At 40.6% G+C, this 14,114-nt stretch overlaps 2 protein-coding genes across 6 annotated transcripts in view; both read left to right on the top strand.

The window, feature by feature from the left end:
- The first annotated feature begins 9,764 nt into the window (after positions 1-9,764).
- Positions 9,765-10,783, top strand: LOC140854013 (uncharacterized). Its single transcript, XM_073249181.1, has one exon. It carries the CDS (start codon positions 9,765-9,767, stop codon positions 10,110-10,112), a length of 348 nt encoding a protein of 115 aa, XP_073105282.1. The 3' UTR covers positions 10,113-10,783.
- LOC105058804 (uncharacterized) overlaps positions 10,506-14,114 on the top strand; it is a 9,183-nt gene continuing 5,574 nt past the window's right edge. For 4 of the 5 annotated variants that reach the window (XM_073249176.1, XM_073249177.1, XM_073249178.1 and 1 more), the window contains exons 1-3: positions 10,506-10,644; positions 10,792-11,115; positions 11,212-11,321. In XM_073249176.1, coding sequence (XP_073105277.1) covers positions 10,921-11,115; positions 11,212-11,321 — 305 coding nt within the window. In that variant the 5' untranslated portion in view covers positions 10,506-10,644; positions 10,792-10,920. Of the gene's footprint in view, positions 10,645-10,791; positions 11,116-11,211; positions 11,322-13,692; positions 13,778-14,114 lie in introns of those variants that run through there. The other variant, XM_073249180.1, reaches the window with a different exon arrangement.

The raw sequence follows: 14,114 nt of genomic DNA on the forward strand, positions 1-14,114 counted from the left end.
TAGTATAAGGGTAATATAAAACATAGCCACTTATTTGAATGTGAGATGATACAAATGATCAAATCGAAGATTGCATATACAGCAAGCCCGCAATCAGAAATAAACAAATTAATCTCATGACAGCACATACACATGACAATATCTCGTGCCATAAAATAACAAGGAAAGTTTATGAATTAGATGAAGCTAGAGCACGCGCTTTGACCAATTGCAGTTTGTCAGCAACACTTTCAGAAATCCGGCCGCTCTTAGCGGGACCCTCATGCACACATCAAACCATCGATCACACTCCATCGTACCTTAGATATGGAAGAGCGCGGATAAATAAATAAATAAATAAATATATATATATATATATATATATGCCCAAGTACTCCTGATTGCCCAGGGCATTATTGTTCCACACAGTAAAGGTTTGATATTCACGCCAAAACAGTGTTTGTTCGTGTGGCACAGTGTTTATGAGGTCAGGGCCGGTAAATAAAGCAACCTCCTCGCCTCGGAGTTCCAGCGTCCAGGGACCAGGTCGACGACCTACGTACGGTACGGTAGTGAGGCAAACCCGTGAAGATGCCCTTCCTCTCCTTGGCGTGAGATATCCAGTGGCTCCTATCGTGAGATCGGACCGAGCGGACGGTGATCGATCGCCATGTTACAAAAACCGATCACTTTCAGGATGAGAGGGAAGCACCGAGTGGCACGGCGGCACGTCACCGGACGTACATCTTTACGCGGCAGGACGGATGGGGCGCGCCACGTGGCCGCGTCAGCTTTCCTCCTGAGAGAGAGAAGAACTTGTGCGACCGGCAGCTACTCGCTCAAGAAGTCATGCCGTCCTGTCGCTTCGGCGCAGCAGTGCCGAGATATGACGCCGATGACGACATACAATTTGCGTTCCATCGTCCAATAGACGAGAACCACCTTCGCTCACGCCTAATCACGCTTCGCCACATCAACAACGATGAATAGAAAAACCAGCATCAGGCCCATCCTACCACTGCGACGGGTTGCCGGGTCCGGCAAATGGATTCACAAAGCTAAAAACTTCTCCAGGGTGGCCGCTCTCGTGCGTCAAGAGTGCGAAGCGTAATCCGGCCAGAGGATATTCTGACTGATTTCCACAATCCACTTCGAAAAAGAGTTTCATGAGACATCTCGGCGTGCGCACCACCCCACCCACCGCCCCCCAACCGTTTTAATTCCTTCATCTTTCTTCTTTAAAAAAATAAAAAATTTATAAAAAATAAACATACCTTAAGATTGTGTTCGATGCACCATCAGATAATTATTGAAAATAATATAAAATATTTTAAAATCAATTATTATTATTAAATTATTTATAATATTGATCATTATATTTGATATACATAGATGATGTTGCAATAAAATTATTAAAAATTTTAATTAATATTATTAGAATAAATTAACCGACTTCGACTCCACAACGACTTACTCCAACTCTACGACGATCGATTTCGACTCTACGATCGAATGTCGATTGAATGTATTTCACCAACTCTGACTCTACATCAGCCGACTGAACATATCGTACCTATTCACAATCAGTTGATCGACTTACAGTCGGCAACTATCGATCAACAAACAAATGATTTGATCAATCTCCGACCCAAGACCATCGATATATTAGAGTTACTAGCCGATAGTCACTCGGACGTTCTACTGACATATCAATATTACTGATATATAGTCGGCCAATCTGCTCAACATACTGTAACTGTTATGAATGATTATCGACTACGTGTCACGGTAATTAGTGAGAATTAACAACCTACTAACACCATAATTATGGCCCGATAATTAAGCATCATAAAAAGTGGGACCACATGCTCGACAGTTACATCAGAATCGTCTATAAAAGGAGGGTAAGTGAACAGCACTGGTAAGACACTTCTGAGCCAAAGCTCTGCTATTCTCAATATTCAGAAATCTACTGTTCATCAATTTTCTCTCTGACTTAAGCATCAGAGAGTTCCTATCGGACACAATTTCATTCTGTGAGGACATTATTTTGCAGGTGCTCATCATCGATGATAGGTGATAGGGAGTTGGCCGCAACAGATTGGTGCATCAGGTATGGAGAGATATGCAGTCGATCATGTCGAAAATCAGAGCCCAATATTCAACTGGCTCGGTGAGGCACTCTTCCCGCAGGAAAGATCCTCCTCCCCCACCTCCAGTAGCAGAGCTTAGTTTCTCACGTCCTGTGGTCACTACGGATGCCCAGATCACTGCACTTGTGTAGCAGATGAATATTTTGATGGAGGTGGTCAAAAGCCTCCAACAGCAGCAAACCCAACATAGCAGCAACCGCCGGTGGAAAATCGGTGGAACAATCTGTGCCTTCCAGGCACAGCCACCGTCCTCCATGGCGATCATCTTCTTTCTCTTCGGAGCGACCATCTCGACACTCTCATCAAGATGGACAACCACATTCTCGGTACTCTCATCGTACCACCCACCACTTGCGGCGTTTTCCCTCTCCTTCCCATCTCCACAGTGTTAGGAAGGGAAAACGTCCGTGGACACATTCTGCTTCTCTTTCAAGCTTGTCGGGAGGTTCTACTTCCAGAGTTTCTCAGCAACAGCAGTTGGACGACAATGAACACAAGTTTCAAAAAATCGATCATCGACTTGTTCGACTTCAGGTGAAAGATCGATAAGTCCTCTAGTGACTACGACTTTCACACCATTCAACCTCTCTCTCAACAGATCTTAGACAAGCCGATCCTATCTCGATTCAAGATGCTGCAAGTGGAGCCATACGACGGCTCTACCGACCCAATCGACCACCTGGAGAGCTATAAAGCTCTCATAATGATCCAGGGGGCAATCGATACTCTCTTATGCATTAGCTTTCTGGCAACTCTTCGAAAAGCTGCTCTGACCTAGTATTTCGAAAAGTATTGACTCTTTTGAGCAGCTTGAATATTTTTTCGTGGCCTACTTCAGCACTAGCCGAAGATCGTCACGAACATCCGACAGTCTCTTTTCGATCAAACAAGGAGAGACTAAGATATTAAGAGACTTTGTGGCCCGCTTCAATACAGCCACGCTTGAGATCAAGAATCTCAATGAAGATATGGCTATATTGGCCATGAAGAGGGGTCTGAGGAGATCCAGATTCGCCTACTCTTTGGATAAAATTTTTTCTCGGATCTATGCTGAACTTCTAGAGCACGCATACAAGCACATTCATGTGAAAAAAGCTGCTTCTGACCGACACCAAACAAGTGAAAAAGATCAGAAGAAAAAACAGAAGAAAAGTGAAACTCCAGCCGAATCATGTCAGTCACCTCTCAATAAGCGAGCTTCACCTAGTCCAAAGTCGAACTACGATAGGTATGACTCCTATACTCCTCTCTCTACTCCTCGTGTGCAGATTCTCATGAAGATCGAAGAAGCAAAGTACCTACAGCACCCCCTACCAATGAAAGTGCCATCGAAGAACGTGATCGAAGGAAGTACTGTCGGTTCTGTCGTGATCATAATCATGATACCGAATAATGCATTCAGCTCAGAGATGAGATAGAGACTTTGATCCGACGAGACTACCTCAAAAAATTTTGAAAAGATCAACCGACTTAACTCCTGCTAATCGACAACCTCAGCCATAACCCGAGGAGATTATCAATAATCGACCAATTGCAGGAGCCATTAATATGATCTCTGGATGACCAAATTGGAGGAGCAACTTCCAAAGAAAAGTCAGCAAAAAAGCAACAATTTGATGATGTAATAACTTTTTTGAAAGAAGATGTTCGAAGAATTTAAACTCTCCATGACGATGCTGTCGTTGTTTCAACAACAATTAGCTAATAAAACCTCGACGGATGTTTTATTCTACTCGACTTTTTCCTGAATGCGACTACTCGATGAATTCAATATACTGCATTGCCCACGTCCATCAATAAAATACTAAATTTCAAAATCACTAAATTCGGCCAACTATTAAGTGATAGACGATCAATTTCTATCGACATCAATATTTCAATTTTTACTATAAAAACCAACATAGAGAATATATTTTGATTTTCACTGTAAAAATCAGAAGATCAACTTTATTAGAGAATATATTTTGATTTTCACTGTAAAAATCAGAAGATCGACTTTATCTCGACATCGACTATATTTTGACTTTCATTGTAAAAATCAAAGAATCGACTTTATCTTGATACAGAATATATTTCAGCTTTCACTGTAAAAGCCAAACTATCGACTGTGTCTCGGTACAGAACTTACCTCGATTTGTCACTGTAAAAACTGACTTCAACTATACTTTAGCTTTCACTGTAAAAGCCATAATACCGACTATGCCTCGATACTAAACATATTTTGACTTTTCACTGTAAAAGCCGATTATGCCGATTTAGTCTTAACTAAGCAGAATGCTATGCCAATATGACCAAGGTCGCATTGAAATCATACCAATTCGACTACAATCAATCGAAGGATATTCGGCTTACCACAGATTATTAAATAACCTGACGTACTAATCCGACTAAGATTGAATGGAGGGAATGGCTTATTACCGTTTATCCTAATGCTTAAAGTATGTCAAACGAATATGCGACCAACGGATGATCCTACAATTACTATCAAACATTCGGTTCGCCGATTGAGGTTCGATAATTAAATGATTACTCTATAACATTGTAGACATACAAAAGAAAGAGTTTGGACTTAGAAAAAAGTTTTTTTCATTCATTGCAAAATTAGACCGAAGTCCGATTATAAAATAGTTTGACTACAAAAAGAAAGTAAAAAATTACACCGATCATCAGTCATCATCTCCATCTCTTTGCTCCGGTGTAGCATCGATGATTTGAACAACTTCTGGTATTGTCGGTACTGTCTGCAGTAGGTGCGACTTCTTCAGCAGCTCTACCTTCGGGAGCAAGAAGGATGATGCTGCTCAAGTCAAGATTCGGATACAACTTTCCGACCGACTCACCTGGCCAATCACATCAATAGCCTGACCCACTCTTACGGGAACAGAGAAGGGCTTCAGATTTTTCATCCACTGTCATTAGCATCCTTGGCTGTATAGCTAAGATAATGATATAAAGCATATAATGGTAGCTCGTTCACCCGCTGCAAGTAAGACAGGAGTAGAATGTGTCTGAAATCCAGTAATAGTCTTCGACATCTCGCCTTCAATGGATGGTACCTCAGGGAGCACTGTTCGAGCCAACAGCGCCAAAACTGGCTTAAAAACTAACGCCGATGGTAAGTCAGATTCTCCTGGTGCAGATGAAGCAGCTGCCCGATCTTTTTCAGTCGGAAAGGTCCAGCTTTGGATAGTCTCCTCTTCTTGGTAGTATGCTGATAAATATTGATGCTCGATACTCTTGCCCTCGACTGTATAGCTGCAATCAATACAAAGGCACTGCCATGTCCTTCAATCGGAGGAAGTCTTCCCGATCATCGACCTCCACTCGACTGTTTCTGTTGGGGTCGATCCTTAGATCACCCTAGCATGAAGGGAAGCTTCAAAAAAGACAAAAGACTTAACCTGAAGCTAAAAACAAAAAGGCGAAGGAGGGTCTTCTGGCACTAGGACGATCTTCCGACAGAGTTTCTGCAGCAGAGATGAAGACAAAATGCAAAGTAAAAGCTTGGTCGAAAGCGACCCTATATATATATAGGATCCCTCAACAGCCAAGATGAAAGCGATCAAATCGAAATCTCATCAGATGACGACATGTGGCAACATCCAGACCGACCGTAGATCGGACGGTTCGATACACCTACTTCTGATCATGTCACCTCACCATCATCTGCGTGAACAGCTCCGATCCAATGTCGTTCTGACACATGGATGAAATTACTTGTCAGAATCGTATCATCCGACGTTGAGTCATTTTTCTAAAACGACGTCCGATACGAACATCCGATACAATTATCCCATCAACATGACTGTTTAATGATAGTTCTACAGTCATCAAAATGACAAAACAGCCAACTCTCATACTCCAAAGAGACTAGCAGTCAAGTCGGGGCTCGATTCGACACATGATGACTCCCTTCGTCCAACATAACAGACCATGTGATGATATACACGTCAGATCATCTTGGACTTGGGAGTGGAGGGCAACTGTTGGTGCAAATCAAACGATCTCTGACTAACTCTACAACGACGACTCCGACTCTACGACGGCCGACTCCGACTCTACATCGGCCGACTGAACATATCGCACCTACACATAATCAGTTGACCAACTTACAGTCGGAAAGTATCGATCAATAAGCAAACGACTTGATCAACCTCCAATCTAAGACCATCGACATATCAGAGTTACTAGCCGATGGTCACTTGGACGTTCTACCGATATATCAATATTACCGACATATAGTCGGCCAATCTGCTCAACATACTGTAACCGTTATGAACGGTTATCGACTATGTGTCATGGTAATTAGTAAAAATTAATGACCTATTAATTTCACAACTATGATTCGATAATTTAGCGTCATAAAAAGCAAGATCACGTGCTCGATAGTTACATCAGAATCATCTATAAAAGGAGGGTAAGTGATCAGCACCGGTAAGATATTTCTGAACTAGAGCTCTGCTACTCTCAATATTCAGAAATCTACAGTTCACCAATTTCCTCTCTGATTTGAGCATCGAAGGATCTCCATCGGACACAATTTCGATCTGTGAGGACGTTGTTTTTGCAGATGCTCATCACTAACGACAGGCGATAGGGAGTTGGCCGCAACAGACATGTTTAGTATGAAAATCATATTATCAATAATATAAAATAAAAATTTTAAAATATTCTCATAAAATTTTATACAATTTTGAACTACTAAGAAGGGTTTGATTTTATTTTTAAAATTTAAATCAAAATTTTTAAAATACACCTGACAAGAGAAGAGGGCGACGGCTAAATTGTCAGATGAGGGGGAGGCGATGATGGAGGTGAGAAAAAAATATCGTTGTCAGCATAGAAGTGGGAGCCATAGTCGGAGATGATAAGGGCATAAGTGAAGGGGAGGTGGTCGAGGACGGCGAGGGCACGAAGGAGCTCGAAGAAGAAGAGAAGGGTGAGAACCAACGGAGGAAGAGTTGAAGGGTGGGTTTTGTGTGATTTTTTTTTCAGAAGTAATTTTGTTCAAAAATTTTTTTACAATATTGTCCAACAAATGATAATCTGAATAACTATCTCTCCTCAAGGCAATCTAAATTACCTCCTAAAAACAATCTGAATTATCAAGATAATTTAATTTAGATTGTTATTTTAAAAAATATATAAAATATAATAATTTAATTAATTTATTTTAAATTATTAATAATTTAAATAAATTATCAGCTACCAAATGCAACTTTAACTCCGTTATCGAAACAAACTGAAGAATTAATCTACGATGCATGCTCCTCGGAAATCAAGTAAAACTTCCTTACACCAACAGCATCCACCATCGTGAATGGAAGAAGACGCACTTGGTGGGTACGAAAGACGTGCTTGCTTGCTTGATTACCGCGTGTAGGGCAGCACCGCGGCCATTGTCCGACAAATGCGAACTACAAAGGAGAGAGGTATGATTAAAAGAGGATGGAAACCAGTAGGTGGTACTAGCTGACTCTCTTCTCCTTGTCCCTTTCTTCGTAACAACTTCCTTCTCAACCCACAAGAAGAATTGACGCGATGAAATTAAGAGTGGAGCAGAAGGGCCCGTTAATTGTCATTTAGTTCACCATCGCCCTGCACTCTTTCCCACTGAAACCGCACGTACCATGAAACAAAACTCGGGCTCCATGCAGAATAGGCTTGTAAGAGGGTGTTGGTGTACTAAGCCAGCCCCAAAATATATAGCACTATCATATAAGATCAAAGAGATATCATTCTCAAAATGTCAAGTTATAATAGATCAACTTATCGATAAGTAGATTCAGGTCCATATTTTACCGACCTGAATATGAGATACCTTGATATTCTATATCCGGGATGACAAGTCTTAGCTGATAAAAGAATATTCAGGTCGGATATGTATCGATCTAAATCGCGGTGTCTCTTATATCCGGAATGATTATTATGACTAGTCTCTATTTCACCTCGATTATCAATCGAAGTGAACTATTATATCGACGGACTTAATCGTCTCGCAAAGATCCATAGTGGTTTCTGTAATCCAACCATAGCTGGATACGATCTCATATACGGTTGGCAGATACAGCCAGGTATGATCTTATATTCAGTTTATATGCATAGCTGTACGTCAGCTCACTTACAGGTGGCTCTTTAACCACCTAACAAACTCTTCTAACGGCCTAACAAATTCTAGAACGATCTCTTCAATCTCTCTATAAATAGAGGGTCAAGAATTCTCCATCGGTAAGTTCTGCTCTCTCAAACTAGGGAAGATTCTGTCAGTAGAAAATTAGGCCAGAATATTAGCACCTACCCAGTCCTCCTTTAGTTTCATTCGATCTCTCTTGCTCTCCTATTCTTTTTCACTCCTATTCTCAAGACTCGAACTGACTTAAGCATCGAAGGGTCAAGAATCGAAGAATCTCTATCTGATTTTTTGACTGATTTTATGGATTGGAAGAATTCCCATCAAATTGCGAGGATCGCTCTAGCCCACAGCTTCATTCGATTCAATCCGTCCTACTTAAGTCTTGCAGCAACAAATTGACGCTAGAGGAAGGGCTCGGATTTTTTTTATAGAAAAGATGGTCAAGGCACGAGCTTAGTATCCCTCTTCTTCCATTCCAGAAGAAAAAGCACCTAAGATGCCACCACAGCAATCAATTGTTGTTGATCCTCAATAATTCAGCTTTATTATTCAGTAAGTCCAAGTCCTAACAACAACTGTTTAACAGCTTCAAAAGAAAGAGGAGCAAAGCCGAAGAAAACTATTTCTCCGAATACTTTGTTTCGGCACAGCCCTCAACCAGCCCACAGTCTCGTTCGATTCGATCTATCTTACTTGAGCCTTGCATCAACGGAGGAAAAACTTGGTGTTGAATGTGACAGAAACAACCATATCGCATGTGATGATCTAAATGTGAAGCATGCATGCGCATTTGAGATGATGATATAGCTATGAACTGCAAATGAGAATGCGTAAGCATTGCAAGGACTCATAACTGTCCGCATTGGGAGAATATGGTTAGGTGGAGGACCAAAAAGATACCGAAAATCATTAGTCGTCCAACAGCTAGACCTGACCTCTCAGAAATGTACTGACCTGGCTAGGCATATACAAATGCCAGATTCAATTATAGCTAAGCTTCCATGCACTCGAGAACATACAAGACAGTAATTAACACCAAATTAAGAACAATAGCACGCGGCTGCCAGGAGTAAATTCTTCAATTTGTAAATGTGAATGAGATGGCAGCAGCCAAAAGGTAAAGCGCATATATAATACCTGACGGACTTATGGCTTTTGCGGCATAGTGCCATGCCTGTGCAACACAGAACGTATTCGCAAGAGTTCGAAGACTTGCTAGCTAGATTGGGTACACAACTTCCTAGCTAGCATATGAATCATATTGCCACCACGAAGTGCATTCCGTATATAATGATACCCTATGGAAAGATGATATGGTGCTGTCAACTTAGTTTCCCAAATAAATTTGGTTGTGCTACGTGGACAGAAAAACATTGAACCATCGATTTAAAGAACCCCTACCAAAACTTGCGATTCCTTCCCATCGAAGGGAGGGGAAGGCGTCGAAAGGGTCATAGTTTGGTGTTAAACGGAGATTCCGCGAGCGAGCGAGAGGTGCCATGGATGAGAGCTTCGACTTACGAGTGAAGCGACTGTTTGGTTTCCGGCTCTTCGAGTCAATCCCTAGGAGCTCCTTCCCGGCATCTTCGTCGTCAGTCGTCGATGGGGAGGTTGAGCGCCGCGAGTGGAACCGCGAGCACGGCACTGGCTCCGACCGCGATGACACCCCTTGCTTGTCTGCCTTCGTCGAGGGCGGTTTCTTCGAGAAGAAGGTCAAGGGCGTGAGGGATACCAAGAAGGATCAGTTTGAAGACGACCTCGATGAGCTGGATGAGGGCGAGGATGGCGGCGGAGGAGGAGGAGGAGGAGGAATAGGAATGGAGGATGGTGGGATGATGGGGATATAGAGGAGAGGGAGATCAGGTCTTCGATCGGAATGGATCCAACCCTAGATAACGAGGTTCGCTTCTCAGTACTTTTGATTTTTCCCCTTTCTTAAAAATCCGTGGACCTGGCGTTCAATGAATGTTTCTAATTGGACAGTATGTTGTTTGAGTTTTATAATGATCTCTTAATTGTTGTTGTCTTTTTTCGCTTCTGGGTTGTTCTGTCCGCTTCGGATTCGCCGGATTCCATGTATTCATTCGTGAACGAGATCGAGAAGTTTCTCATGGAGCATGGGGAGGGAGGTGAAGATGTCATCAACGATGAGTTCTTGGCAGGATTCTTCTCTGATGTATCGGCGGACTCCAGGAAGAGCGAGGTTGCCAGCCCCGAGGCGGAGCCGGTGCCCGTTGTGGTGGAAAGCGAGGCGAATGAGAAGAGGGAGGTTTCGGCAGCGGTCGATGTGGAAGATGACGATCCAATCAGCAAGAAACGGAGAAGATACGAGTAGTTAGAGCATTTGCTCTTAGAGTATTTCCATGCTTTCTGAATCAGGTTTTGCACATATAAGATTATCCGGCAATATGTACATAATATTAAAAATAGGAGTGGAAGAATAAATCTCCAGAAGAATTATGTGAAAAAATGCCTTTTGTACCTTGTATTGATATTATCTTATCTATTGTCCCTGGAATTCCTCAGTCAGATGAGAAATAGGGATTCTGCCATGAAATCAAGGGAGAGGAAGAAGATATACATTAAGGAGTTGGAGATAAAAAGCAAATAGCATATCAAAGTTTGGGGAGGGTAGCAGTGGTGGTAGTTTTGAGCATGATGTCCATGTGGCTGCGGAGGAACAGCGAAGTATGGCTGCATTTCCTCCTCCCAGATGATATCGTGATGTTTCTGAGATTGTGCAGGAGATTAAGATCCAGTTTGATAGGGCATCCGAGTCGGCCAATGAGGTCTCCAAAATGCTTGAAGTGGAAAAGCTCCCATATCGTCAGAAGAATTCTGCTTATAAAGGTGAAGGAACCAAGTGTTTTTTTTCCTTTCTCCTGTTTAAGTATTCTGTTTAGTGCAGATCTTTAATTTCTTTCAATTAATCGTTACTGGAAGTAGTGTCAGTCATGGTGGTTTGTGGGCTTCCGCTGTCTACTTTTGAAAGTGAGAGTTTATCCACGTTGCAGAAGTTGTACGTGTGGGAACAGAAGCTCCTCCGCGAAGTTGAGGTAATTTTACGAACTTGAAAATATTTTTTTACATTATATTTAATTAAAAATATTAAATAATTTGTGTACATCGGTCTCGCGCAATGCATGGGCTTTCGATTAGTTGAAAATTGATTGGAAAAGAAGAAAGCGAAAGCGAGACAAGTGAGAACGAATGTTGGTTCTCCACCATGGGTTTGAGCGGTGGATTTTTTATAATTTTTTAAAAAAATTTTATTAAAAAAAATAAAATAAATAAATAAATAAATAAAATAAATGAAAGCTTCAAAAAAATTTTTTTTTCTTAAGATGGTAACAATCAATTAACTAGTAAAATCCAAACTTAATGATGATTAGCAACTCCTCACATCTTTCAAGTCTGCTATGAGACTAGGGATGATAGGTGGACAAATTTTTATCGGCAGACGATTCATCTCAAATTTTAATAAAATTTGTTTAACAATATTTTATAGAATTTGAAAAAAATTTGAGGTTTAAAATTAAAATCTATTAAATTTGAATTCTAATAAAATCTATTTAGCAATATTTCATAGGATTTGAAAAGGATTTGAAATTTAAAATCAAAATCTATTAGGTCTGAATTTTAATAAAATCTATCAGCAATATCCTATAAAATTTGAAAAGGATTTGGAATTTAAAATCAAAGGCTATTAGGTCGAGATGGATTTGGAATTTGCTTCGATTATATATCTATTTTATAAATGAGGATTTGAATTCCGAATCTTTGGATGGTCTCACTAATAGGTTAACCAATGAGCTATGACTTACAATTATTTTTACACTAATCGATAATATATTTATAATCTTCATTTCTTATGCATAAATATCCAAAAGATACCTAACAGAAAATCCTAGCTATTGTCTAAGCTTCTCTATTTGGCCACTCCATGCTTTCCACCCAATTGAGACTCCCAAGAATGGAAAAGACAGATAAAAGATAAGATCTTTTCTCGGAGTGAGAGCATCTAAGGGAGATTGGAGGGGTTTCTTAGGTTCCGATTAGGATTTTTCTCGAGTATATGAGATTTTGTGTGAGTTGTGGCTGTGGGAGTTGGTCCCTTGGGGTTTCGATAGCATAATCTGGGTAGAAGCATGATATTTTGTATGGTTTGGGGATTTTGATCAAATAGATTCTTCTTTGGCTACAAAATTTTCAATTTATGGAGTTTTGTTCAAATGATAATTTGAATATGATATGATGCCAAATCCATGGATTTCATCATTTTATTTTAAAAATATGATAAATAATCTATGATTGGGCCTCTAAAAAATCTATTATTTTTTATTTTTCTTGTCTAGATATTTAATACTTATCCATTGTTTGGTCAAAAATAATCCACCATGTCCATATTATCATTTTTCAGGGCATTGAAGCATTGTGTGTGTGTGTGTGTTTTTTTTTTTTTTTGATTCATTATTTAGATAATCCATAGTAAATCGTTGCTTTCAGATTTTAATTTTATATGATGTTTGAATTGATCGGGCGGATATCGAAATAACCCGACCTGAGTAAAGGTGGCGGGTTTGGATAGGTTTATCATTTTTTTAGTGGGACAGCTTTGGAATTTTTGAGTGATAAATGGAATAAGTAATTATTATTCTAATTATTTGGTTGAGTAGAATCTTATTTTTACTCTAATTTTGAAAGGAAATAGAAATCACCCCAACATGTCCAAACTCAATTTTTATTTTTTTAGTATTTAAATTATATTTTGATTTCGCTTCCGAATACAAATCAAATACATCGGGGTATATGGCATTTTCAGTTCCAATCCATTCTAATTCCTGCTACGAACCAAATATCCCATAAAATTATTGGACATCTCCTTCTCTTTCAACAATTATTAAAGAGGACTAAGATATGTCTTTTGTTCAACTTCTGCCAATCTGATATGGTTAGTTACCTAATAAGGTCATAGGCATGTCTTTTTTTTTTTTTTTTTTTTTTTTTTTTTTTAATAACAAAGCAATTCTCTGTTTCACTACAATTTGTAAAATTCACTACAGTCTCATGATAATAACTCCTTAAGCATACGCTCTAATTAAAGAGGCAAGATCAGCAGGAAAACTATTGCTGCAAAATGTTTCATAGCATTCCATATTTATAAAATTGGTCAAGAAATCAGCCGTATTATGGTGAGAGAAGAAATTAGGCCGGGTAGGGTCAGTAGAGGTGGAAAGAAGCGCCTTACCCGGTCTGCTCTAGGCCGGGCCCAACCTTGCCACGTTTAAACCCATTTATGGCCTGGATGGATTTATAAATATTTATATTGTCAATTATAACAGATATAGCAAATTTTTATTAAAAAAAATTGAAGTCCATAAAAAAGGGGTTGGGAATTAGGACAAAAACGCACCACGCACCCCCCCCCCCCCACGCCCTCGATTCTTCACCCTCAGCCCTCGCCTCTCGGCATCCGGCGATAATCACTGGTGGCAGTCACCCTCTCCAACAGGTAAATCCCGTTCCTCTGTCCACTTTCTCCTCCTCCGCCCCGCGGCGCTCTCTCGGAACTTTCTCCTACTCCACCTCTCTGTCGCTCTGAAAGCCCCACCTTCTCTCTCTATCTCGCGTGTGCTCTCTCTCAGATCAAGCCAAGCGGGACTGGCCGGATCAGGGCAAGCCCGATCGGCTCGATTTATCTTGGCTGGTCAAGTCAGGCCCCGGCCCTCCTATCTTTACTTGAGGCCCGAGGGGCGAAGCTGGACAGGGCTCGGCCTCCTGGCCTGAACCGCTATATGCATAGGTCACCCGGGGACTTTGAATAATGTATGGCTCAAATAAATATTTAC

This window comes from Elaeis guineensis, chromosome 15 (genome assembly GCF_000442705.2).
Source record: "Elaeis guineensis isolate ETL-2024a chromosome 15, EG11, whole genome shotgun sequence".
Lineage (NCBI taxonomy): Eukaryota > Viridiplantae > Streptophyta > Magnoliopsida > Arecales > Arecaceae > Elaeis > Elaeis guineensis.